Genomic DNA, 24442 nt, shown 5'->3' with positions numbered 1-24442 from the left:
TCTGTGGGTGCTCATATGTTTTTGTGTCTTATTATTATTATTATTATTATTTTCCTTCTTTTTTCTGTGGGTGCTCATATGTTTCTTACTTTTTTTTTCTCATCAGTTTTGGTTGGTTTTTGTTTTTGTTTTTTTGAAAACATTTTTAGATTAATTTCTTTATTTTATATTTTCATTTTAATGAAGTGCCCATCTATACACAATTTTTAAAGTATATAATGTGTTACCTTTTGTTTTATTTTTAATAGGGACATGAGAGTAAATTATAAAAACTCTATTTTCAGTCCTCTTATTTTTCATCTCAACCAAACAAAAAAGTTTTCTATCCTCCACATTTCTACCCTCTCAACTAAACATAAATGAGGGAAACTAAAATCTTTTCTATCATCCCACTTTTCCATTCTCTCCATATTTTTATCTTCCCACTTCTCTATTCTCTCAACCAAATGGGCCCTTAATATGTGGCATCGACGATCGCATTAAGTGCCTTGATGCACACATCCCAAAATATTTTCTTATAATCAACCACAACCTAAAGCCAAATTGATGGAAACCTATATCAACATTTGGCCATTGGGGAGGCTATGGACCTTGATATGACTCCAATCTAGGGGTGTTCGCAGAGTGGTGTGGTGCGGGTTTGAGCCATTTTTATCACCCCACTTTGCGATGTGGTTTACCCAAAACTATAACCGCATCACACGTCATTTTTGCGGTCACATATGCAATGTAGTGTGGTTTAGAGTTTAGCCAAAAATCATAACTGCATTGCACTTTATTTTTGCAATCACATGTGAAGTACGGTATATAAGATGCGATTTGTACGGTTTAAAGCAAGTATATTTTTCAAATTTTGGGTTTTTCTGCCCAGCCTAACATTGATTTTTCCCTTTGTATTGGGCCAAGTCTTAACTATTGAGTTCGTTTTTCTTTATTTTGGGTTGGCTTTCCTAATCAACACTTGCTAGGGTTATTAATTTTTTTTTAAAAAACTAGGGTAATTAAACTATTAATAATATATTTAATATTAAAAAAAATAAATATATTAATATATAGAGAGGGTGCGGTGCACTATTACTTGCGGTGCCGTATGGTTATGCCATTTTACGAGCGGTTTTGGTGCGGTTTGGTGAACACCCCTACTCCTATCAATAACTCCACGCATGTTAGGTAGCGAGATGAGCTCATTGCAACTTGTGTGGTTGCAATCAAGTGTTGACAACTAGCAGGGATCTTGGTGAACTTGGATAAAGCTTAGTGGCCAAGAGGCGAGTGACCATGTTTTAGCAGAGATGTTAAGAGAGAGACAAGAGAGGACCATTGCAACTAGGTACAGAGGATGGATTTCAATTGTTAGGAGGGCCGAGATATGAACAAATAAATTCATGAAAATTCAAATTAAAACCTAAGTAGTGTTAACAAACTATCAAGAAGACACAAAATAATTGTTTCTCAATAAATTGTAATGCAATTATCTATCAAAAAGAAACTTGACATTCTTTTAAATGTCAGAAATTATTTATGATTGATCTACACTAAATTTTGCTACAATACTTGTAGGGTTAAGGGCCCAAATCATATATTGGGCCTTGGACCTTGGCCGAGAGCATGAATAGTCCGAGGAGGAACAAATGATAATGAATGGTTCAAACCCAAGACTTAATGAGCAAGATACAAGTGGGAATGTGGTCTAAGGACAAATATCTCCTCAAACATGGTAAATACAGCTCAATTATGTATTCCAACAATCAGGGTGACCTTCCAAGAAGTTCCAGTGATAGTGACGTGTATCATGAACATAAAAGAAGGAGGGGAACCCAAAAATATCTAAGGGAAAGCTGCTACCACCACATTAAATGCACTGCAGCTACTTTTCTGACCGCATTTATGTGGAAAAGACTCCTGAATAGTGCTGCCTTGGCTACCACAACTCACAGAAAGCCAAAGAGGGTGTCTAATGGAACAAGTACTCAAGTAATGACTCAAATGACCAATAAGTGTAGGATCAAGATGGTCCAAAGAGATATATATAATGTAAGAGATCCTCCATGAGAAGGAAATCGGAAAAAGGAAGAGAGAACATTGTAGCCATCAAAATTATTCTTGCAATAGGTTTAATTGATTTATATCAAGATTTACCTCCTCAGACGGGGAATTCATTCAAATCAATGCTTCTTACTTTTGCTTGATCATCCTTTAAATCCATACTAGCCATTGTCCAATTCATTAGGACCTAATTTTTCGACCCACTCTCTACAAATTTATTGTACTGGGCCAATATCCCATACATTTTGGGTTTGGGCTGCAAAACGTATCCCTACAATACTAATTATTATTACTAAGTAAAAATACATGAAAAAAATCTAAATTAAAAAAAAAAATGAGCTCCAAAAATGTTAAACTAAAATATTAATTATTTATTGTCTTTTTCATGTAATTATAAAAATGTCAAACTAAAAGACAAAACAAACACAACAATCTCATTAAATTACCATGTTGAAATGTGAAATTAAAAAAAAAAAAATGGTTACATAAAAAAAGTAGCCAAGTAGGATTTATCAAAGAATATAAATTTTGGACAAGTTTGTAGGAACAAAAAAATAAATGCCCTCCAAAATTAACAAAATTAATTATAAAAACAAATAGTGCAAACAAAAATATAAGGATGATATAAAAAGAAATATATATATATATATATATATATATATATAAACAAACCCCGGCCCACACTCACGTCACGTGCAAAAGAGGTGGGGTTGCTAACTAAACTTATGGCATGGCAGGCTTGGCAGCCAAGCCCAATGTCATTACCCATTTTAATAATAATAATAATAAATAAATAAATGGGAGAAGATGTAGGTGGGAGTGGGACATGTGGTTAAGTGAAATAACTTCCTGCCGCATCACTCCGACAATTCTAAAGGTAAATTACAACGTAACCTATATGGTTATATCAAAATTTAAGTTGTTAAAAATTTGATACTTTATCCATTTGAGATATGACCGAAATTTAAGTTGACTAATTGTAATTTGAAATTCCATAATGTAAGTGTTCTGTTGGATTATTTTTTATTTTATTCAATCTTGTATTTTTATGTTTTTTGAGGAAAGAGACATAAAAGTGAAGCGAAATTACATATTTAGTCATGTTTTTAACCGAGGTGGTTTACAGAACTCTAACTGAGCTAATCTCATGTAAATAAAGTGTTAAATTTCAAACCATAAGTAGGCAACTTAAATTTTGGTCAAATCATAGGTGAGTAAATTGTAATTTGCCCTGCGAGAAGGGCTACGTCCACAACATTTTTACAATATTTTTACAACAAATTAAAGATGATAAGTTGTTATAGGTTTAAATTTGAACCTAACACTAAGATTACTTTTTTTCTCCAATAATAACAACTAGTAACAACCTGCTACTTAGAATTTGTCGTGAAAATATTGTGGACATATCATTTCTCTTTGCCCTAATTCCAAAAGAAAAATGTAGCTGAAAATCAGCTACAATCCACACCAACTGCCCGTGAAAGAAGCAAGTGCAGTACTACATCAGTTGAGAAAAAGAAGGAGCTAATCGGTTTCTTCAATTTCTCTGTAAATTAGAGAAGGCTTCAGCAAGTGAAAAAAGGGAAGAAAAAACACAGAGCAAGAACAAAGAAAATACACACACGGACAGAATGCAGAGAGCGCAACAAGTGAAAAGAAGAAAGAGAGGACGCAGAAGCTTAAAGTAGTTTCAGCAATAGGTTTTTATGTGGGACTTCACCTGTCCCTTTATTCTTTAAATCTCTCTCTCCCTCTTTCTCAAAACTGAATTTTTATTTAGTAAAACAAATTGGGTTGGGTTTCATGAGGAGTTCCTAATTCCATATATAAAACTTGGAGTATGAGTCCTTGACTCAGATCCTACATGAGAATTACCAAGTAAAAATTCTCTAAAGCTTTTGTCCAATGCCTTCTCAAAATTCAATGAAATCCTTGACTCTACCATTTCAATTAATTCAATAGAATTCTTGACTCTACCAATTTAAATATTAGAGTCATTGACTCTATACCAAATCAAATACATCAATAGAATCCATGACTCTACAAAATCGAATGCTTCAATGGAGTCCTTGACTTTACCATAATGAATTAATTTAATAGAGTCCTTGACTCTACCAAATCAAATACATCAATGGAGTCATTGACTCTACCATTATGAATTGATTCGATTGAATCTTTGACTCCATCAATTTAAATATTAGAGTCCTTGACACTACTAAATCAAATACAACAATGGAGTACCTTATGAATTGATTCAATTGAGTCCTTGACTCCACCAATTAAAATATTAGAATCCTTGACTCTACAAATCAAACAAATCAATGGAGTCCTTGACTCCACCAATTAAAAATTTGGAGTTCTTGACATCACCAATTTAAAATAACATGCTTCAATGGAGTCCTTGACTCCCAAAATTATTTTAAATAGAGTGAAGTTTCTAATTCTTTCAAATTAATTCAATGGAGTATTTAATTCCTAAAATAAAATGATCATAAAATTAATTTGAGAAAATTTTTCAATTCCTAATTTCTAAAAATGTTCATAAAAATAAAATTGCTTCAAAGGAATTTTCAATACCTCAATTAATTTTGGGGACTTCAATCAAAATAATATTACTTGTTAAAATTCCTAAACAAAGAAGCAAATGAAAGAAAGGGAAATTTGTTTGGACATTCAATTTCTCAAAAAGAGAATCCTTGGTTCAATTTCCATAAAAACACAGGTCCTTGACTTATTCTTGAGATTAAAATAAATTATCTCACCCAAAAACAAAATTAAGTCAATGCTTAATTAAATACCTAGTATTTGACTTAAATGTCCATCATTTAAAGTGGACAAAATCATATTTGAGGGTTTTAAATCTAAAACCTCAATTTAAGAACTACAAATTGGCTTGACCCCCACCAAGGATATGTAGGCAATCTAAATGCTTTATTAGGTGCAACAAAAAAATAAAATAAAAACACATATCCCCAAACGCAAAAAATAAACCCATGTACAAAGGTCAGTGGCAGAGCCACGTTAGGAGTTGAAAGGGCCATGGCCCCTCAAATTTTTTTTTTAGTTGATAAGTATAGACTCTTGTATGGGTTATCCTATTTTTTTCTCAAAAAAAAATTCAAGTGTATATCCTCCCCCGGTTCCCCCCCCCCCCCCCCCCCCCCCCCCCCCCCCCCCCCCCCACCTACTCCCGTTCAATTTTTTTTTTTTTTTTTTTAATGTATATATTTCAGAAATCAAATCCTAAAAGTAAAAATCGCATGGGAGGAGGAGGGGGACCGGAAGGATATACACTTTAATTTTTTTGAGAAAAAAAAAGTAGAATAACACTTATCAACTTTTTTAAAAAAAAATTGGGGGGCCATCTCCCCTCCAACTCCTAATGTGGCTCTATTGTTGTATATAGAAGTGCTACGTCCACAATATTTTCACAACAAATCATAGGTGGTCAATTATTATTGGTTCAAATTTGAATCTATTACTTAAATTACTTTTTTACTCCAGCAATAACAATCAGTAACAAATTGTCACATAGAATTTGTTGTAAAAATGTTATGGATATAACATTTTTCTTGTATATATAAAATGATTTGTTATATTGATTATATTTTTACTGCATTCAATGATTGTTTATCTAATTTTAAGTGGTCCTTAATAATTTTTTTTATCTTAATTATTATAATTTTTTTAGAGAATTATTAAAATAATAGGTTGCAATTTAATTTGAAAATCTAGGTTTATGAGCAAGTTAAAAACTATGAGTTATAAAGTACTCGGCTTGTATTGTTAGTTTTGTTTATAATTCTAGTTTAGATTAGTATAAATAATATGGATATAATATATACAAAGAAAAAAAAATGATAGCTCTTTTTTTTACTCGGCCCCTCAAAGATAAATTTCTAACTTCGCCATTCACAAAGGTAATGTTGTTGGAATCAAATGCTCTTCCCTTGAAATAAGGGATTGTAATTAAAAGATACATTTTCTTCAATGGGCACTATTCACATAAAAAATAAAAAAAATAAAAAACCCATATACCCAAACGCTTATGGGTGAAATTATGTTTGATGGATTTCACCAAATAATAATTTTTATCTAACAAACCACTATATATATATATATATATATATTAATTATTCTAAAATCCACTCCCATTGATGAACTTGGTGCTATCAACAACTACCAACCAATGTTCTAGTAAACATTTTGGTTTAGTCACTAGAACACAATATATCAATATTGATATATAGTATTGTAGGGATAAAGGCCCAGAATGACATGTTGGGCCTTGGGCCTTTGTCCAGAACGGCTGAATTGTCCGAGGAGAAGAAAGTCGTTATCAGGATTTCCCACTGAGAGACATACAAATGAGGGACGAACGGAATGTGATACGAGGAAAGGCTCCTTCTTGGATACAATAAAGACAGTTCAAGCATATATTCCAACAACTTAAGCAACCCTCCAAGAAGCTCCCGCAATAGGAACGTGTCTCATGAACGTGCAAGAAGGAAGGAAACTCAAAAATATCTAAGGGAAAACTGCTACCACCGTATTAAATGCACTAAAGCTACTTTTCTGGCCGCATTATATGGAGAAGACCTCTGAACAGTGTTACCTCGGCGAACACAACTCACAGAAAGCCAAAGAGGGTGTCTGATGGGATAGGTACTCAAGTAAGGGCTCAGATGAATGACAAGTGTAGGATCAAGATGGTCCAGGAGGGCTATATAACGTGAAAAACCCTCCATGGAAAAGGGGAGGAAAAAGATTGTAAGCAAATCTGTAATAGAGCTTTAAGCAGAAAATATTTAAGAATTAGTGTCCTCGGACCAATCCGAGAACATTATTCCTTAACAAGCTTCTATTATCTTTTTCTTTTTAGCGTTAAAATCTGTTTTTTCCGTTACCTGGTTCACGTGAGCCCAGTTTCCCAACCCCCTCTCTACAAATTTATTGTTTTGGGCTGAAATCCATACATTCATTGGGCTAGAAACCTAAAGCTAGTCCTTACAAGTATATACACTCACATAGCATTTTGATATATATATATATATATATATATGGGTAAAACTTAGGTACAGTACCTTAAGTTCCCTACTTAAAATTTTGACATCTGTCCAATTTAACAATCCAAGCAAATGGCGTTAAAACTTTTTTTTTTCCTTCTTCCTTCTTTTTCCTGTACTGTAACTACCCACGACTTCTTTTCCAAACCCAAAACCTTTCTCTTCCAAACCACCCATGACCCTTCTCTTCTAAACCCAAAACCCAAAAAAAGAAAAAAAGAAAAGAAAAGAAAAGAATATCTCATATCTCTCTCTCTCTCTTTCTTTCTCAGTGTGTGTATCTGTTTCCTTTCTTCTTTTCTGATCTATGATTCTCTCTCTCTCTCTCTCTCTCTCTCTCTCTCTCTCTCTCTCTCTCTCTCTCTCTCTCTCTCTCTCTCTCTCTCTCTCTCTCTCTCTGGGGACAAAATAATGAAAAAGGCTGTGACGATGGTTTTGTTGATGTTAAGAGTGTGGAAGTTTCAGGTATAGCTAAAAAGGGTTTGTTTTTTGGTTTGAAACCCAGTAGACCTGGCTTTTATTTTTTGATCTTTCCTGTTTGGTTACTGAGAAAATGAGGGAGAAGGGTCCCTTTTTTGGTTTGAAACCCAATAGATCTAGCTTTTATTTTTTAATTTTTTGATCTTTCCTGTTTGGTTACTAATAAAATGAGGGAGAAGGGTTCCTTTTTTGGTTTGAAACCCAGTAGATCTGGCTTTTATTTTTTAATTTTTTGATCTTTCCTGTTTGGTTCTACATTTTAGCTTCATTTTAGTTTTGCTTCTGCATTTTAGCTTCTAAGTTTTGGATTAGAATTCAGAATTCCCTTTATTATCTTCATTTTAGCTTCATCAATCAGAGACAATTGGAGATTTAAAGTTGTGGGTTCTCTTGCAGTTGCAGTACAGGAAAAAGAATGAAGAAGGAAAAAAAAAATAGTTTTAACGCCGTTTGTTTGGATTGTTAAATTAGACAGATGTCAAAATTTTAAGTAGAGAATCTAAAGTATTGTACCTTAGTTATATATATATATATATATATATATATATATAATCTTTGAATAATAATATTAATGATAACAATTCTCTCCCTCGACCGCTAACCATCACGCTACCTCATTGAAATTAACCCAACTTTTTCTTTTTTATATTTATTTTCTCAATACTTTCCTTTTTTTCAAAGTTTAGGCCCCGTTCGGTAGAATTATTAAACAACTCATTTTCAGTTTTTAAACAACATTATATACACTTTCACACACTTTTTCAACCAAACATATTTCAAAAAATTATAAATAATATTACTCAAATTGTTTTACTAAACGAGCTCTTAATTTCCACCTCATTTTTTTTTTTTTTTCTTTTTGATAAGATCCACCGCATCTTTACCACTTTTAATTATCTTCCTTGGTCCCAACCTTCCTTGCAAGTACCGAACTGCCGACAATTTGGTTATTTATTTTCTCATGAGTCATGACAATTTGTCTTTTTTTTGACTCAGAGTCATGACAATTTGTCCATACTTATTTTGAATGCGCATGCAGAACAGTTGTGTACTCGGAACTTTGAAAAGTGTACCTTTATTTTTATTTTTTTTGGCCAGAGTTTCAGTTACGTTGCATCACCAACGAGGTTATTTTTCGTTATTTAATTAATACTCATAAAGATATTACCAAGCTTCACTCCATATAAGCTGGTAAAGTTCTTATCTGCGACTGAGTTAAAGTGATACACACAAAAAATTGTGGACATGGATTCCCTGAAAGCTAACCCAACCACACACAGCCACATCCACATAGTAGCCATGCCTTATCCAGGTCGCGGCCACATCTACCCCATGATGAACCTCTGTAAGATACTTGTTTCGAAAAACAACAATATTCTCGTCACCTTCGTTGTCACTGAAGAATGGCTTGGTTTCATCGGCTCCGACCCAAAGCCCGACAACGTTCGCTTCAGCTCCATACCCAACGTTATTCCGTCAGAGCTAGTCCGTGCCGCAAACTTTAACGCCTTCATCGAAGCTACCAGGACAAAGTTGGAAGCTCCATTTGTGCAGCTCCTTGATCGGATTGAGCTGCCGCCGGTGACAGTTATTTTAGCTGATACCACTCTTTTCTGGGCAGTTGGCGTTGGGAACCGGAGAAATATTCCGGTCGCGGCGTTTTGGCCTTCGTCGCCGTCCATGTTAATGATCCTCCAGCATTTCGATCTTTTAGTTCAAAACGGTCATTTCACTGCTGACATCTCGGGTTAGTGTAATTTCCTTTTTTTTTTTCTTTTTTCTTTTTTTTTTTAGTGTAATTTCCTTTTATGAACATCTCGAGTTAGTTCACTACTACTCTGTGCTTCGGTGGTCTTAAATGATAAGTATTGATTATCAAAAAAAAAAAATGATAAGTATTAATAATAGGAAAATGTTAGAGTATCGATTTAGAAACTATTTTAAAAATTTTTTATGGAAAATAATTAAGTAATTAATTTTTCTGAAACTTTTTATATTATTTATAAAAATGATATTAAAACTTTTTCAATATAGTTTATTAATAATTGACTTAAAGACACCCATTAACATGAAAAACCATTTATTTAAAAGAGTAATAACTATCTTAGTATTACAATTAATAAATCATGAATTTAATTTAATATATATTGAAGTAGTAAAATTATTTTAAATAAAATCAAATATGGATGAGATTTTTACTTTATGAGAAAAAAAAAATACATCAATTAAAAATGAATTCATAAGGAAATTAAAAAAAAAAAAAAAAAAAAATTATGGGTTTATAGACCATTGAAATAAAATGTTCTGCTAGAAAATTTAGAAGTCGTAACTTTCAAATAAACAACACACAAAAATCAAGCCATCCTCTTAGCCGGATGTGTGACATAAATAAAGGCCAACAAGTTACACATTCAACTAGAAATTGGGAAGAAATTAGAGCATTCAATTGAAGGAAATGCTTTCTTAACTTGACATAATGTTTTAACCACAATCGCTTTGATTTTCATAACTTCTAGCATTCATGTAACTCAAGCAAAACATCAAAGCAACTCAAAGAAATAACGTGTCATCCAATTGAAGATTTTGATTGATGCATTATTTTTTGCTTATCAACAAAAGATGAGGAGCGTGTAGAGTACATTCCTGGAATTTCTTCCACACGGCGAGTGGATATTCCGTTTGATGGTAGAAACCAAGAAATGACGAACTGGTTCTTTGAAATTTTTTCGTGGGTAAGCAAAGCACAGTACCTCTTATTCACTTCTATCTATGAGCTGGAATCCAAAGCAATCGATGTTTTAAAAGAAAAATTTTCATTCCCTGTATATGCTATGGGCCCGACCATACATGACTTGGATCTTGGAGAAAATACAAATCTTAGTGACAACAATTATCTACATTGGCTAGATTGTCAACCTAAAAGTTCTGTTCTATATATTTCAATGGGAAGCTTTCTTTCAGTTTCTTGTGCCCAAATGGATGAAATTGTAGCTGGTTTGCGTGATAGTGGTGTCAGATTCTTATGGGTGGCACGTGATGAGACTTGCAAGTTAAAAGAGGTTTGTGGTCATATGGGGTTAATAGTGCCTTGGTGCGACCAATTGAGAGTCTTATCTCATTCTTCCATTGGAGGATTTTTGTCACACTGTGGTTGGAATTCCACTCGAGAAGGTATGTTCTATGGTCTTCCTTTTCTTACCTTCCCCATAGCATTTGATCAATTCTTTAATAGTAAGCTAATTGTGGAGGATTGGAAAATTGGATGGAGGATGAAGCAAAATGTCAAAGCGGACAATTTGGTGACAAGAGTGGAAATTGCAAAGTTAGTGCAGAAATTTATGGATTTGGAGAGTGATGAAGTGAAAGAAATTAGGACAAAAGCAGGTGAAGTTAAACAAATATGTCAACGTTCAGTTGCAAAAGGTGGATCAGCTGAGACAAGCATTAATGCCTTCATTAAGAACCTTTTAGATTGCCATGGTTATTGAGTAAATGTAACCATTTTGTTCTTTGGTGGCACCACTACATAATAGTTAGTGGCCATTTGTCTTTGAGAATTCCAAGTTGATCTTAAATTTGGTTATGAGATTTACTGATAATCAATATGATTTTAGTGAAATCCTTTTTTTTTTTTTTTAAAAGGTTTATATGTGTATGTATTAACTTCAGTATTCGTATCTATTATTATTATTATTAAAAGAGTTGTTAAAATTCAGCTAATCTAGGAAATATTTATGCAAAAACCCGAACTTAGGTTTTTTTTTTAAGATGATACAACTCCTAATGTATTACTGTTTATCTATTGATGGATATGATTTCTTTGTCACTATTGAATTTGTCGCTTGCATGGATTTATTGTTAGAAGATGAATTGCAATGGCTGTTAGGACAGCTGTTTACCGTTGGACCCTTTTCTATATATAGATTAACTACTGGATAACTTACAGTGCTCCTTCTCAACAAAAAAAGAAAAGAAAACTTATAGTGCCGAGTCATTATTAAAAATATGATTACTTATAGTGCTCCTTTTTTTATGGATATTTTGGCCATATTAAAATCAAATTGAGGGTCTTGCCGAGAATAATTCTCTCAAAATTTGGGGTGGGAACACATTAATTGGTAGACGTTAGTTTCCTCTTTTGGGCCAACGTTCAGTTTTGGGCTAAACTCTCAAATATGCTTCAACACAAAAAACTCATTAACAACTCTTAATTGAATTTAAATTCTATTCTATATTTAAACCTTCATTAGAATTTTTTTGAGAAACAAACTAATTGCTAAACACACATACACACACTTTAATTACACTCTCTCACCAAGCTCAAACACATACTTTATACCTTCATTAGAATCTTGGTACATCATATTTTCTTTAATACTAGAATATATAGTTCTATATATAAAAACAATTATATTAAATGCCTACTAATAAGACTACCATGACATAATTTTCATAATTAGACAAAAAATATATATCCTTTGCAATAGCAACCTAGGGTCCAGGTTTGGTGCTTTGGTCACATTGAGAAGGGCATTATTGTATTAGAATGAGTAGCTCCTACTTTATGGGATTGTCTTTCGATCAATTCAGTAGGGACGCAAATCATGCTGCCTATGATATGCCGCGGCTTTCCCAATTTGGACAAGAAGATCAAATTTGGATAGAAGACACCTCTTATCCTATTTTATCATTTACAGTCAGAAATTTCATCCTATCTTATTTTATCATCTCAAAAAATTATTTTATCAATTATACAATACCATTTTACAATACATCTACAACTTCAACTTTTATTTTACTGTACTACACATTAAAATAAAATAAAAAGAATATAAAAATATTTCTTACTCTTTGATCTCTATTTCTCTATTTCTCTTAACTCTCTATTTTTCTCTGATCTCAGTCACACCACCCACCCCCACCATAGTTTTAAAAACCGGACCGAACCGCCCAGTCCGATTGGGAACCGGTCTCAAATCCGGTCCGATTATGATAAAAAATCGAAAATAGCTTAAAACCCGATAAACAGTAAAAACCGGCCGGTTCAACCTGAGAACTGGAAAAATCGGAGGTCGAACCGATTATTACCGGTTGGGGTTTTTTGTCTTCTCCGGCAAAACTATGTCGTTTTGGTCCTCAAAATTAACACTAAAATCCTAAAAACTAACCCTAAGCCTAAAGTCCTCACCCTCAAACTCTCTCATCTCACTCACGCCTCACTCTGCCTTAGCCTTACTCCTTCACCTCAAGCTCTCAAATCTCAACTCTCTCATCTCATGATTAGTCAAGCTCGCTCTACCTCACGCACCTCTCTCTGCACTCTCTGCCTCACGCACACTCTCATTGCGCTCTCTGAAGTTCACGATCAGTCAAGCTGAGGTCTCTTTTTTTCTTTTTCTTTTTTTTCTTTTTTTCCTTTTGAAAACGGAGTGAGCTTGACTTTCGAAAACAAAGTGAGCTCGTTGTTCTTGTGGGCTTTCTTCGCCGCGTCATTTAGGACGACCCAAGCATCGGCGACGAGCTTGAAAGCTTGATCTACGAGAGGGAACTTGTTCTTCTCGGCGTCTGGGTTTTGGGTTTCCTTCTTGGTTGGTCTCGCCCTCACCCTCACCCTCTAGTAATGTTCTTTTCTTTTTCATTTTCTAGGTTTTTTTTTTTTTTTTTTTTTTTTTTTTCATTTCTCTCGGCTTCAGTAGGTAAGAATCTAATAATTAATATTCTTTTTTTTAATGATTTTGATTACTTGATTTTGATTTTGATCATTTTCTCTATTCTGTTTTTTTTTTTTTTTTTTTTTTTTTTTTTTTTTCATTTCTCTCGGCTTCATCTCAGATTCTCAATTCATGTTCTCGGGTTCATCTCAGGTTTTTTCTCCGTGACTTCACTGGTAAGTGGTAACTTCAATTATTAGTTTACAATAGCATTTTAGTTTATTTGTGATTTTGTGTATGTTGTGGATTTGATTTACAGAGCATTATTGTTTGTGAAATTTAGCTTACAGAGTATTATACTATTGATTGTGTATGTTGTATTGATGAATTTATTTGTTGATAAAATGGTTGCTGCCAATCTGATATTGTTGAGTGAAATTCATCAATTGTTTACTGAAATTGATGAATTTATTATTTTCTTTGGTTTTGGTATGGACAATGAAGTGATTGTGGATGATGATGACATCAATTTGGAATCATTTGGTGATGAAGATGATGCTCCTCCCGGATTTAGAGATAAAAATCATCCTATTCATGTTGAAGATGAAGAAGATGAGGATGAGGATGATGATAATGATGCTAGTGGTGGAGCATTTGGTTCACATGATGATATTGATTTCAATTGTCTTCGTAACAAATGAGGCTTGGGTCTTAAAACTTAGTAGTTGTTTGTTTGAAACTTTAAAACTTATTTGCTATTTGGATGTAATGAACTTATTTGTTATTTGCCATTTGGATGTAAATGTAATAACTAATGAACTTATTTATTTGGTTTTGTTGAAAGTTTATTATGTTAAGGAGGATTGTTTTGTAATGTTATTATGTTAAATTCTTTAAAAAAGATGTTATATTATATACTTATATACTTGTATTTTTTTAAAAGGAAACATATTTGTTACTACTTACTATTGGTTTGTTAGTTTTAGTATATTAAAAAATTATTAATTATTTATATAATTTAAATAAATAATAATTAAATTATTTATGACGTCACCGGTTCGACCATCGGTTGGACCTCGGTCGGACCATAAAACCGGTATTTAGCTCCTTTTCTGGTTCTTTCACCGTACCAGTTTTTAAAACCATGACCTCCACTGAGCAAAATCCAACTAAAATCAAAATCAAAATCCAAAATCCAAATCCAAAATCCAAACTAGTCACAAACCCACATAACTCGCCGCCGCTGCAAGGTGATAGTGAAACACAATCTCCGGTACCGTTAATGGCTTCTCAGCTGTGGCTTCTCCGGTATCGTTGATGGCAGCACCACTGTAGATTTTGCTCACTTGAGCCATTTTCTCTCTCTTTCTCTCTCTTAAAACTAAAGCTTTCTCTCTCTAAAACTCTCAATTTCTCAAATGGGTTTTGGTTTTGGTGCAATGGGTGTTTGTTAAATTGGACTGACTATGTGAGGGGAGAGTTCACCAAACCAAAAAGCTCTGCTACCAGAAAATTCGAGAATGTACTTTGTTTTTGTTTTGTGCTATGAGTGCTTGTATGTTGCGCTTTGAAATGTTGTAGAAAGAGAGAGATGAAGAAAGAGGGAGACCATCTCAGACCGTGAAAGAGAAGACAGAGGAGAGAGAGAGAGAGAGAGAGAGAGAATAAAAGTTATTAAAAAACTGATACAATAATGCTATAGTGCCATCTTACATTTAGGATGGTACTATAGCAACATTGTAAATTTTTTTACAATTCTTCCCATTTGGCCTTCCAGCTGCTGAGTACATTTTGGGCCTGAATGCCAAATGTACCTTACATTTGCCATTTGGCCTTCTAGCTGCGGATGCTCTTATGTATTGTAGATCATGTCAACTGTGAAAAGTTCGATATAAGCTCTCCATGGGCCTTTTATTATGTATTATTAATCTTGTTTGGGAGTTAATAAGGGAATATAATGGGTGAATCATAAAGGAATAGAATAGAATAAACTATAATTTAAGTAGTGGAAAGGAAAAGAAAATAAAGAACTGGAAAAAAATCAAATAATAAAAACATTGTACCCTTTAAAAAAAGGGGGCTAAATATATAAAGTTATTTAGGGAGTTTTAGTTAAAATTTCATTAAATTTAATTCCAAATTCTTCGATTCCTAACAATTTTGAAGGAAATAAAAATCTGAGATTTTAAGAAAAAATTGAGGAATGAGTGTTTCATCCTATTACCATCCACTCCATTCCCTCACTTAAACTCCTAAACAAGGGAATGATCTTTTCATTCATTCCGTTAAAACTCCTGAATAAAGAAATAAAAAGAATATTCTAAAATGATTATTTTCACCCCATTTCTTTCAAATTTTTTTCATAATTAAAAAAATCATAGTACATTAAAATTTCCCATACTATCACATTAACACAGGAGTATATAATTTATGAATGTATGAATCTATTTTGCTACTCCCTTCATCCTAATTTATTTGTCATGTTTGAAAAGTCAAATTTTTTAAGAGAACATCATTTATTGTCTTGTCTACTTTATGAAAATATATAAATTTACAAAACTACCTTTAAATAAATTTATTAGCTTTTTTTTAAAAAAAAAAGGAGTTATTCTTAATGAGCCAACTAAAAAGGTGCCCCAATTAGATTGATTTTTTAAATATTTGTTATTTTTCTTTTCAAATGGGTTTGAAAATAAAGTAGGGGTATAATAGGAACATTAGTAGATTAATAACTTTTACTTTTAGAAATATGACAATATTTTGGGACATTCCAAAATGGAATAGAGGACAAACAAACTGGGACAGAGAGAGTATTTGGCTAACTCTCTTATTATAAGGAGAAAGTTCGGCTATTTAACTTCATTTAATATCTTTTTATTGGATGTGAATTTTGACAAAATTCATCAATGGATTACATTTTCTTCCTGTATCCTCTATGCTTGTAAAATTTAAAAAAAAAAAATCAAAGATCATAGTTATGTTATTAATGAAATATTTAAATTTTAAAATTTTGTAGTCTAAAAGTATACATAAAAAATAAGTTTAATGGATCAAATAGTAGATAACATTCGATTGCCACAAAATTGACATTTGTGTTAAAAAAAAAAAGAACATATAATAGCCATGTTAATTTTTTTAATAAGAATTGTAACCATTGACTACAACAAAATTTGTTGACAAACTTTGTCTAATTATAGTAAGACTAAAATAAAAGGTAAGAAACCAATTTGAGTAAAAATGCAGTGTACGGACGACCTCCATTCTAATCACATTGATTTTTCAAGTCCATGGATTTAGCAATTTCTTCATAAACTCCTTTGACTTTTGTTTGTTAGATCTTTTTTTGGATAAATTATGTATTTGGTCCTTAACTTTTACATTATATATCAATTTGGTCCCTAACATTTTAATTATTTCAATTTGGTCCAACAAAAAAGTTATTCATATTGAGAAATACACTTAAAAAAGAGTTGACCGCAAAAAGAAACAAGAAAAAGAAAAAGATTTAATATAAGGTTTACAGAGGAGTGATCTATTCTTGAAAAGTTGAAATGAATATACCTACATGTGTCCAGAAGGGAACAAGAACTTGGAGAAATAAAAGAGAAGGGTGTGCGTGTGAAAAGTGGAAATTACAAATTTGAGATATAGATGCAATGACTGAGCAAAGACTCTACAAGTTCTAGGAAGTGCGCCCCAAACCACTCCTTCGCTCTCCAAACTCACGATTGACAGAGAGAGGAAATGGATGGGTTGCAAAAATCAATCTCAAAATTGCTTCTACTTTCGTTTGTTGCGATGGGTTACTTTTTTTTCTGTTTAGTTACCTAAAAAATAGTTGATGAGTGGGGCTAAGAAAATAGTTTATGCTCTTCTTTAGTTTAATGCGATCTCACGTGTGTAGATTTTAATTTGTTTTATTTTTTTAATTTGATGTGGCAATACAGATGTTTGTTGATGTGGCAATTTTTTTTTTTTTTAATTTAGACCATTTGCCACATTAACATTTTTTGTCCAATGGATAACGGTAATGACTAGATTGACACAACATTTAAAAGATAAAGAAATAAATTAATACAATTGAAAGATTAAGAATCAAATTAAAATATGATGTAAAAAACAAGACCAATTTTGTAATTTTTTTTTTTTTTAGATAGTCCTAATAAACTTCTAGAAGCTGTTTAGGCAGTTTGTTTCACGTGTATGTAATAACTAATCTATATATACATATAAAACCGAAACTTTTGAAACTCCCACAAATTTCCACGTCAGCATAATATTAAAAAAAAAAAAAAAAAAAACGTAATAAAACTTTTTGAAATCCCGACTCTGCCTTTCCCTTTCACGAAACTATGCTAAAGGCCAGACCGGCTCCCCAAATCCCAGATCTCCACCCTTGACAAACAAAATGCAGACCATCTCCTTCCTCCAAAACAAAAAAACAAAATCCCGATTATTAGCGAACTGAAAACCAGCATAAGAAACCTCCTCCTCTCCTATTCTGGTATCTATCTCCAATGATCCAAAAAACCCAATCATTGCTTTGAGGTACGCTTCTTTTCATCTTCTTAATTATTTCTCCCTCAGCCTCAGGCCTTAAATCTCTCTTTCAATTGAAGTTTTCTGTTTTCAACTTTTCCGGTCCCAGCTCCACCAAACCCGTTTCCCATTTTTCAAATTTCAAAGCATTTGATAGAAGAGGAAGAGAATAAAGAAAATAGTGGATCTTATTGTGGGCAAAAGAAAATAAAAATAAAGAGAAGATGAAAGAGATGACAAAGAGATACGGAGGGCACTGTGAGAGAAAAAAAAAATTTCTTTGGAGTTATGGAATTTTATATTTGTAGCTTTGGGTGATACCAACGATGGCAGAAATATTGCTTCAGCATCGGCGTTGAAATTCGAAGACTTTCAAGAAAAGAGTTTGGAACATTACACCTGGTGCTTAACATGGAATGCATGGAGGGATAGGAATGGGCTCAGTTTCTATTACTATAAGAGAAGAAGAAGAAGAAAAAGAAAAGAAGAAAGAGACGAAAAAGAGTTACAGTGAGAAAGAGGAGATAATAACGTAGGGAGGGTAGATTTTAGCAAAAGTGAAAAAGGGAGCTTCTTGAAGTTGCGGGATATATAAACACCATTCTATATTTACTAAATTACAAAAATACCAATTTGAGTATCAAACGTTGGTGGCCAACCAGAGAACTTGATTTGGCCTAACAGCTTTTTCAATTTTTTATTTTTTGCTTTAGTCATTGTCTTGGCCTGCTGCACTTTTGTAATTTTTTATTTATTTCCTTTAGTCATGCCTTATGTTTGTGGCAGTGTTTAGCCTGCTTCTTGTCTTGTAGCCTAGGCGGATAGGCCTGTTGTGGCTCAGGACCCTATTCTTATACTTTTGTACTCTTGCCAGTTTTTAATATATCAACTCTACCTTCTTCGGTTAAAAAAAAAAAAAAAAATCTTTTTACTCTGCATTAGATTAATAATAATAATAATAATAATAATAATAATATATTATAGAACTAATTTATATATATTAGCAATAACCCACAATATATATTAGCAATAACCCATAATATGTCAACGCTGAAATATTCTACAAAAAATGTTAAGGACACAATTTTTGTTTTGTGGCGTTGTGGGATTTTTAGTATCCTTAGCATTGCCCATATTCTATTCTAATAGACAAATTGAAATGGGCATCGAAACTACATTCATAACATTAGAATGAAACTTTTTAATATGTACATGTTATATAAACTTTTTATTTAAATGTGTTACATTTAGTATTAATATTATTATTTTTGCTAGATTTTGTTACTGTCAAAAAAATAAAAAATAATAATTCAAAGGTTTATGTATTATGTTTTCTTTTTAAGAAAATATACTATAAAAAATGCAATTATCTATGAATATATGTTTTAAACTATCCAATATACATTTTTTTTTTTTTAGTTATACAATGTTATTAAGATTTGTTTCTTAAAAAAAATGCTATTTATGACTATAACTTATTTTAGAATGAATGCAATGTCTATTGGATAGTTTATATCAATAATTTTCAAATGGCATCTTACATTGTATTATTAATGTCATTTCCTATTTAAAAGCATTTCATACATTTATGCTAAATATTCCTCTCTTTTTTTAGTTATTATTATGCTAACTATTTCAACTTAATATAATGATACTCTCTTCTAAACTTATTTTATAGTTTTTCCCGTGCATCGCACGGGTTTATCGACTAGTAAGTAATAACCACTAAAACCACGTCTTATTAGGCACAAATTTCGGCTGTAACAGTCCATTCCCCATCTTGTGTGGCCTGCCTCCCCACCCTATTGTCCGAATAATTGACAATATTTGTAAATCTTATTCTTTATCCCCTGTTACACAACCCAAAATCAATTTGTTTTAATAGAACAAAACCAGACTACTAATAATAATTTGTAAAAATGATATAGAATAGTTTATAATTATAACATTATTCAAATTAAAATCATTCAATGGAGCAACAGTTTATAAAATTATTACTATAACATAGTTATAGTTATAGCATTACTCAAACCAAAATCATTTGCATCTAAGGCAGTACTTTCTAGTCTCTCCCAAAAAAAAAAGAAAAAAATCAGCAATGAATATTTGATTCATAAATTGACCAAAAAACCCTATATCTCTTCCAAATCTTTTGGAACCCTAATTTCTACTTTGTCAAAGCGTCAGCTAAAATTTCCTTCCATCCTCTTCACGCATTTAAGTCAAACCCCATCACACCAACAACTACCAAAACCCTATGTGTCATTAGGGATTAGCTGTATGGCAGTAAAGCTGGAACTAAAATCCCCAATTCCTTCAATCCAAAACCCTAACTTCCAAAACTCTCAAATCGAATCCGCCCCAAACCCACCACAAAATTCAATCTTTTCAAATACCCATTACACCTTTGATCCCAATTCCACTATCTCTTCCTCTCTAAACCCATCTTAATGGCCACAGACGCCACCGCCAAGTTCCAAAACCCGGACTTTCTTCCGGTTCCACAGCCCCCAGATTTCCACCCAGAGCTCAATGTTTCAACCCACGATGGCCTCCGCTATTGGCAGTTCATGATTGCTGGTTCAATCGCTGGTTCGGTTGAGCACATGGCCATGTTCCCGGTTGACACAGTTAAGACCCATATGCAGGCTCTCGGGTCGTGCCCGATTAAGTCGGTCGGTGTTCGACAAGCCCTTCAGTCGATTTTGAAGTCAGAAGGCATTGCTGGGCTCTATAGAGGCATTGGTGCAATGGGTCTTGGTGCAGGACCAGCCCACGCCGTGTATTTCTCGGTTTACGAGATATGTAAGAAGTATTTCTCCGGTGGGAACCCGAATAACTCGGCTGCACACGCCGTCTCCGGCGTGTGCGCCACTGTTGCCAGCGATGCCGTGTTTACGCCCATGGATATGGTGAAGCAGAGACTGCAATTGAGTAATAGTCCATATAAGGGGGTGTGGGATTGTGTGAAGAGGGTGTTGAGTGAGGAAGGTTTTGGAGCATTCTACGCATCATATAGGACCACGGTGTTGATGAATGCGCCGTTTACTGCAGTGCATTTTGCCACATACGAGGCTGCAAAGAAGGCTTTAATGGAGATTTCACCGGAGAATGCAAGTGATGAGCGGTTGATTGTTCATGCCACTGCTGGGGCTGCTGCTGGGGCCTTGGCTGCTCTAGTGACAACACCGCTTGATGTGGTCAAAACCCAATTGCAGTGTCAGGTTTGATAAATCTTTTTGTGTGTAACTTTGAATAGTTCTTGTTTGATTTTTAAGCTTTGGTCATATGGGACTTATCTTAGGCTGTGCTATTGTTGAAATCGGTATGTCAATTTTAGTAGAGATTGAATTAAGGTAGGAACCCAAGAATTAAGCAGAAGCCACATGTATTTATGCTTACTCTACTGTATACTTTAATCCTAGAAACTAACTGTAATTTGGAAAAAAAGATATTGGTTGCAAATATTTACTTGTGCTACCAAATACAAGCTAGTCATTTTAATTGATACTTTTGACCTTTCCACTTGTTGACTCTACATTGATCTCCGTTGAGAATACTTATAAAAAAAATTGATCTCCATTGAGAATGGAGCAGCAATCATTGCCCTGAAAGAATGGATGTATTTGAATTTCATGCATTGCAATTTTCCTTATTAAGGTTTACTGCTGCAACACCAAATTGTCTAGACTTATTATCTACTTGATTTATGTTTGGTGAAGTTTAATTTCTCAAAATGGTGGCCACAATGGAGTGGAACCTCCATAATTAACTTTGTATTTATCACTGAGCATTAGTACCAGGAAAGCATGGACACGGCAATTTGCCTGCCATGCCCATGTTGTATGTGTATGGGACACGGTGTACGCCTTGGACACAACTGCATGCTTGTCATTCCCTTCTTTTTTTTTTTTTTTTTTTTTTTTTTTTTTTAAAATAATTGGACACGGATGGGATGCCTCAGGCAAAAATTAAATAAATAACTAAAGGTAAGGAAGACAATTTCATACTGTCCCAAATACCGGGCTGTACTGGCTTGTTTCGGCTATTCTAGCAGATTTTAGAGCTTTTCGGCAGTGTTTGGATTTCAGGCCGGTACAAATTTAAATGGGTTTTCTTGACAAAACTTTATACTTACACCAACTAGTCACCGTTATTGAAGTATCAGCTTGCCAGACCATCAACAGCGTTGTCATCTTCTTCATTTTAGCCACTCAGATTTCCTTTTTAGCCACTGTTTGTAGTTGCTCTTCTTCATCTGCTCCGCTTGTTTTGTTTTAAATTTTACATTGAAGTTGCGACGAGTACAGGCTGTATTTACATTCACCTCAGTTTCTCTTTTGTTTCTCTGCCAAAGCCAAACAGCTTAAAAGCCTCCCATTTTATTTGCTTTTCCCAAAGACCGTCCTTCAAGTGACATGTAGTTTTTAATTTACTCTATTAACAAATTACACGGGTCATAAACTATTGCTCTTAAATTGATATATGTTTACATTATATGAAAAATAAATGCTTAACAATGTATAGAAAATAAAAATAAAAATATAATTTATAATTAATTAATATATGTATCCATGCCGTAACCGTGTCCTATATTTTCAAAAATTTCCGTGTCACCATACCGCATCTGTACCTGTACCTTGCTTGTATCTGTGCAGGTGTTCTTAGATTAGTACTCTCTCCTCCTCTGTGAAGAAGCATGGAACCAAAAGCCTTAGGATAGTAAAGATGCACACTAGATAACTGTCACAAATTTATTGATTTGCATGTAACCGAGAGTAACAGAACATAAAGACAGCCAAGAGATATCCATATCCATTTGTATTATTGTAATGGAAACCTTCTTAGTTAACTGAAAGCTGGTCAATTTAATTGATACCAGGGTCATGAGGCCATAATATTTGGTCCTGTATTCTTAATGGTGCTCATGAGACATTCATAATATTTGGTCCTGCATTCCTGCTCAATTGTATACTGTATCATTCAACAATATATAATAGGGAAAAATGAATAATTGGAAAAAGTGGTTGAAGAAAAACTACATTGGCTGTACAGGGTGTTTGCGGATGTGACAGATTTCAAAGTGGCTCGATTAGAGATGTATTTCAAACAATAATTAAAAAGGACGGATACAGAGGGCTCATGCGGGGATGGATTCCAAGGATGCTTTTCCACGCTCCTGCTGCTGCTATCTGCTGGTCCACTTATGAAGCCTCCAAAACCTTTTTTCAAGAACTAAATGGGAGCAGTAATAGTGGCATTGTCACCTGAACTAGGGCATTCATTATTTTGATGTTGCAATTTGGATACCTCCATATAGTTGACAACTAGAAGTCTGCTTTACAAGAGTGATGAGCAAGCAAGACGAGGCATTTTTTCTAATTACCTGGCTGTGGTCTATATCTTAAGTTGTTGCAGTCAGAGTAATTGGTGAGTTGTAGAATCCATTTGCGTCATATACATTGTCAGTTTTAATAATCTTATTGATAAACTCTTTTAACTAGTTTCCTTGTTGATTAAGACCCCCCCCCCCCCCCCCCCCCTCTTAAATCATTACTGTGATTTTTTTTTTTTCATTTAAATTTTGGCTTCATAATTAGTAAGGTTTAGTGAGAGCAGAAAGTTAAGGGCGGTTGTATGTTATCAGCATTTCTTTTTAAAAGAAGTTATTGATTCGTGTAACGTGTTGTATAAGCTATCACTTGTCAGATTGTTACAATCTTTATGGTAAATTTCAGATATTTTGTTTTGCTGGTTTGTATGTTTACTAAAATTCCTTGATGTAATGACTATACTTCTGTCACAATTTTTTGGTTGCTTATGGGGCCTCTTTCTACTTGCCATGGGAACTGGTGGTCTTCCAAATTTAGTTTGTGGTGCCATGCAAAACCTATGCCTTTTTTTGCTAGATGTATGTGGTTATTCTTCCCTTTTAAACATCTCTTTCTGTTACTTTAATAGTTCAATGTGGAATTGTTAATATTTTTCACGAGTTTATTTTGCTGCAAAGTTGGCCCCTGTTAACTACAAAATTAGAAATTCGTTAAACTCAAATTGTGTGCCTGCATTTACTTTTTAGCCTTGCCAAGGTATATCCCCCCTTGAGGGCTTAGAGTCAGGTATTGGTTAGTGTATATGCTGTCTGCTCTTTTAGAGAAGTGGTACTTCCAACCAAAGAGGAATACTTACTAGAAACTGCTATTTTGCCCCTGAATATTCTTGGCCACCTAGGTATGTGTCTAGGCATTGGGTCGAGATTTGAGAAAACTTGCTGGATTGTGAATAATGTTTTATTTGCAACTTTCAATGGTATGCACTTGAGTGATCTTTTTTTCCTTTTCTGGGAGAAGCTCTTTAGTTTGGAATTTGGATCGTCAATGTTTGCTTTAAAGGGTGAGCATTGGGTACGTTTGTCTGCAATAAAATTATTGAAAAAGAAAGCCGTGCCTAAATAAACGTGGCAAATTGGATCAGACCAGTCCATCCGAATATGCACGACAACAAGGTGTATTAAGGGGTGGCAACCTTTTTTTTACCCATACCCGGTTTGATTGTTTTGTCACTCCTCTATTTGAAACTTTAAATTTTTATATGGACCCTTTTTCATTGTATATTTCTATTCTAGTTATATCAGATTTTATAAATTTATATCGTAGATTA

General features: G+C 33.5%; 2 protein-coding genes across 2 annotated transcripts; both read left to right on the top strand.

The window, feature by feature from the left end:
* Positions 1 to 8692: 8692 nt before the first annotated feature.
* On the top strand, positions 8693 to 11211 carry LOC126727614 (UDP-glycosyltransferase 87A1-like). Its single transcript, XM_050433428.1, has 2 exons — positions 8693 to 9339; positions 10212 to 11211. The coding sequence occupies exons 1-2, from the start codon at positions 8838 to 8840 to the stop codon at positions 11078 to 11080; spliced, it is 1371 nt and encodes a 456-aa protein (XP_050289385.1). The 5' UTR covers positions 8693 to 8837; the 3' UTR covers positions 11081 to 11211.
* Positions 11212 to 19869: 8658 nt separating this feature from the next.
* LOC126727604 (uncharacterized) lies at positions 19870 to 23532 on the top strand. Its single transcript, XM_050433420.1, has 2 exons — positions 19870 to 21006; positions 22838 to 23532. The coding sequence occupies exons 1-2, from the start codon at positions 20233 to 20235 to the stop codon at positions 23051 to 23053; spliced, it is 990 nt and encodes a 329-aa protein (XP_050289377.1). The 5' UTR covers positions 19870 to 20232; the 3' UTR covers positions 23054 to 23532.
* The last annotated feature ends 910 nt before the right edge of the window (positions 23533 to 24442 follow it).

Source organism: Quercus robur, chromosome 1, assembly GCF_932294415.1.
Source record: "Quercus robur chromosome 1, dhQueRobu3.1, whole genome shotgun sequence".
In the NCBI taxonomy this organism is placed as follows: domain Eukaryota; kingdom Viridiplantae; phylum Streptophyta; class Magnoliopsida; order Fagales; family Fagaceae; genus Quercus; species Quercus robur.
Note: the sequence above shows the minus strand (reverse complement) of the source record. Positions and strands in the feature narration are given on the sequence as shown.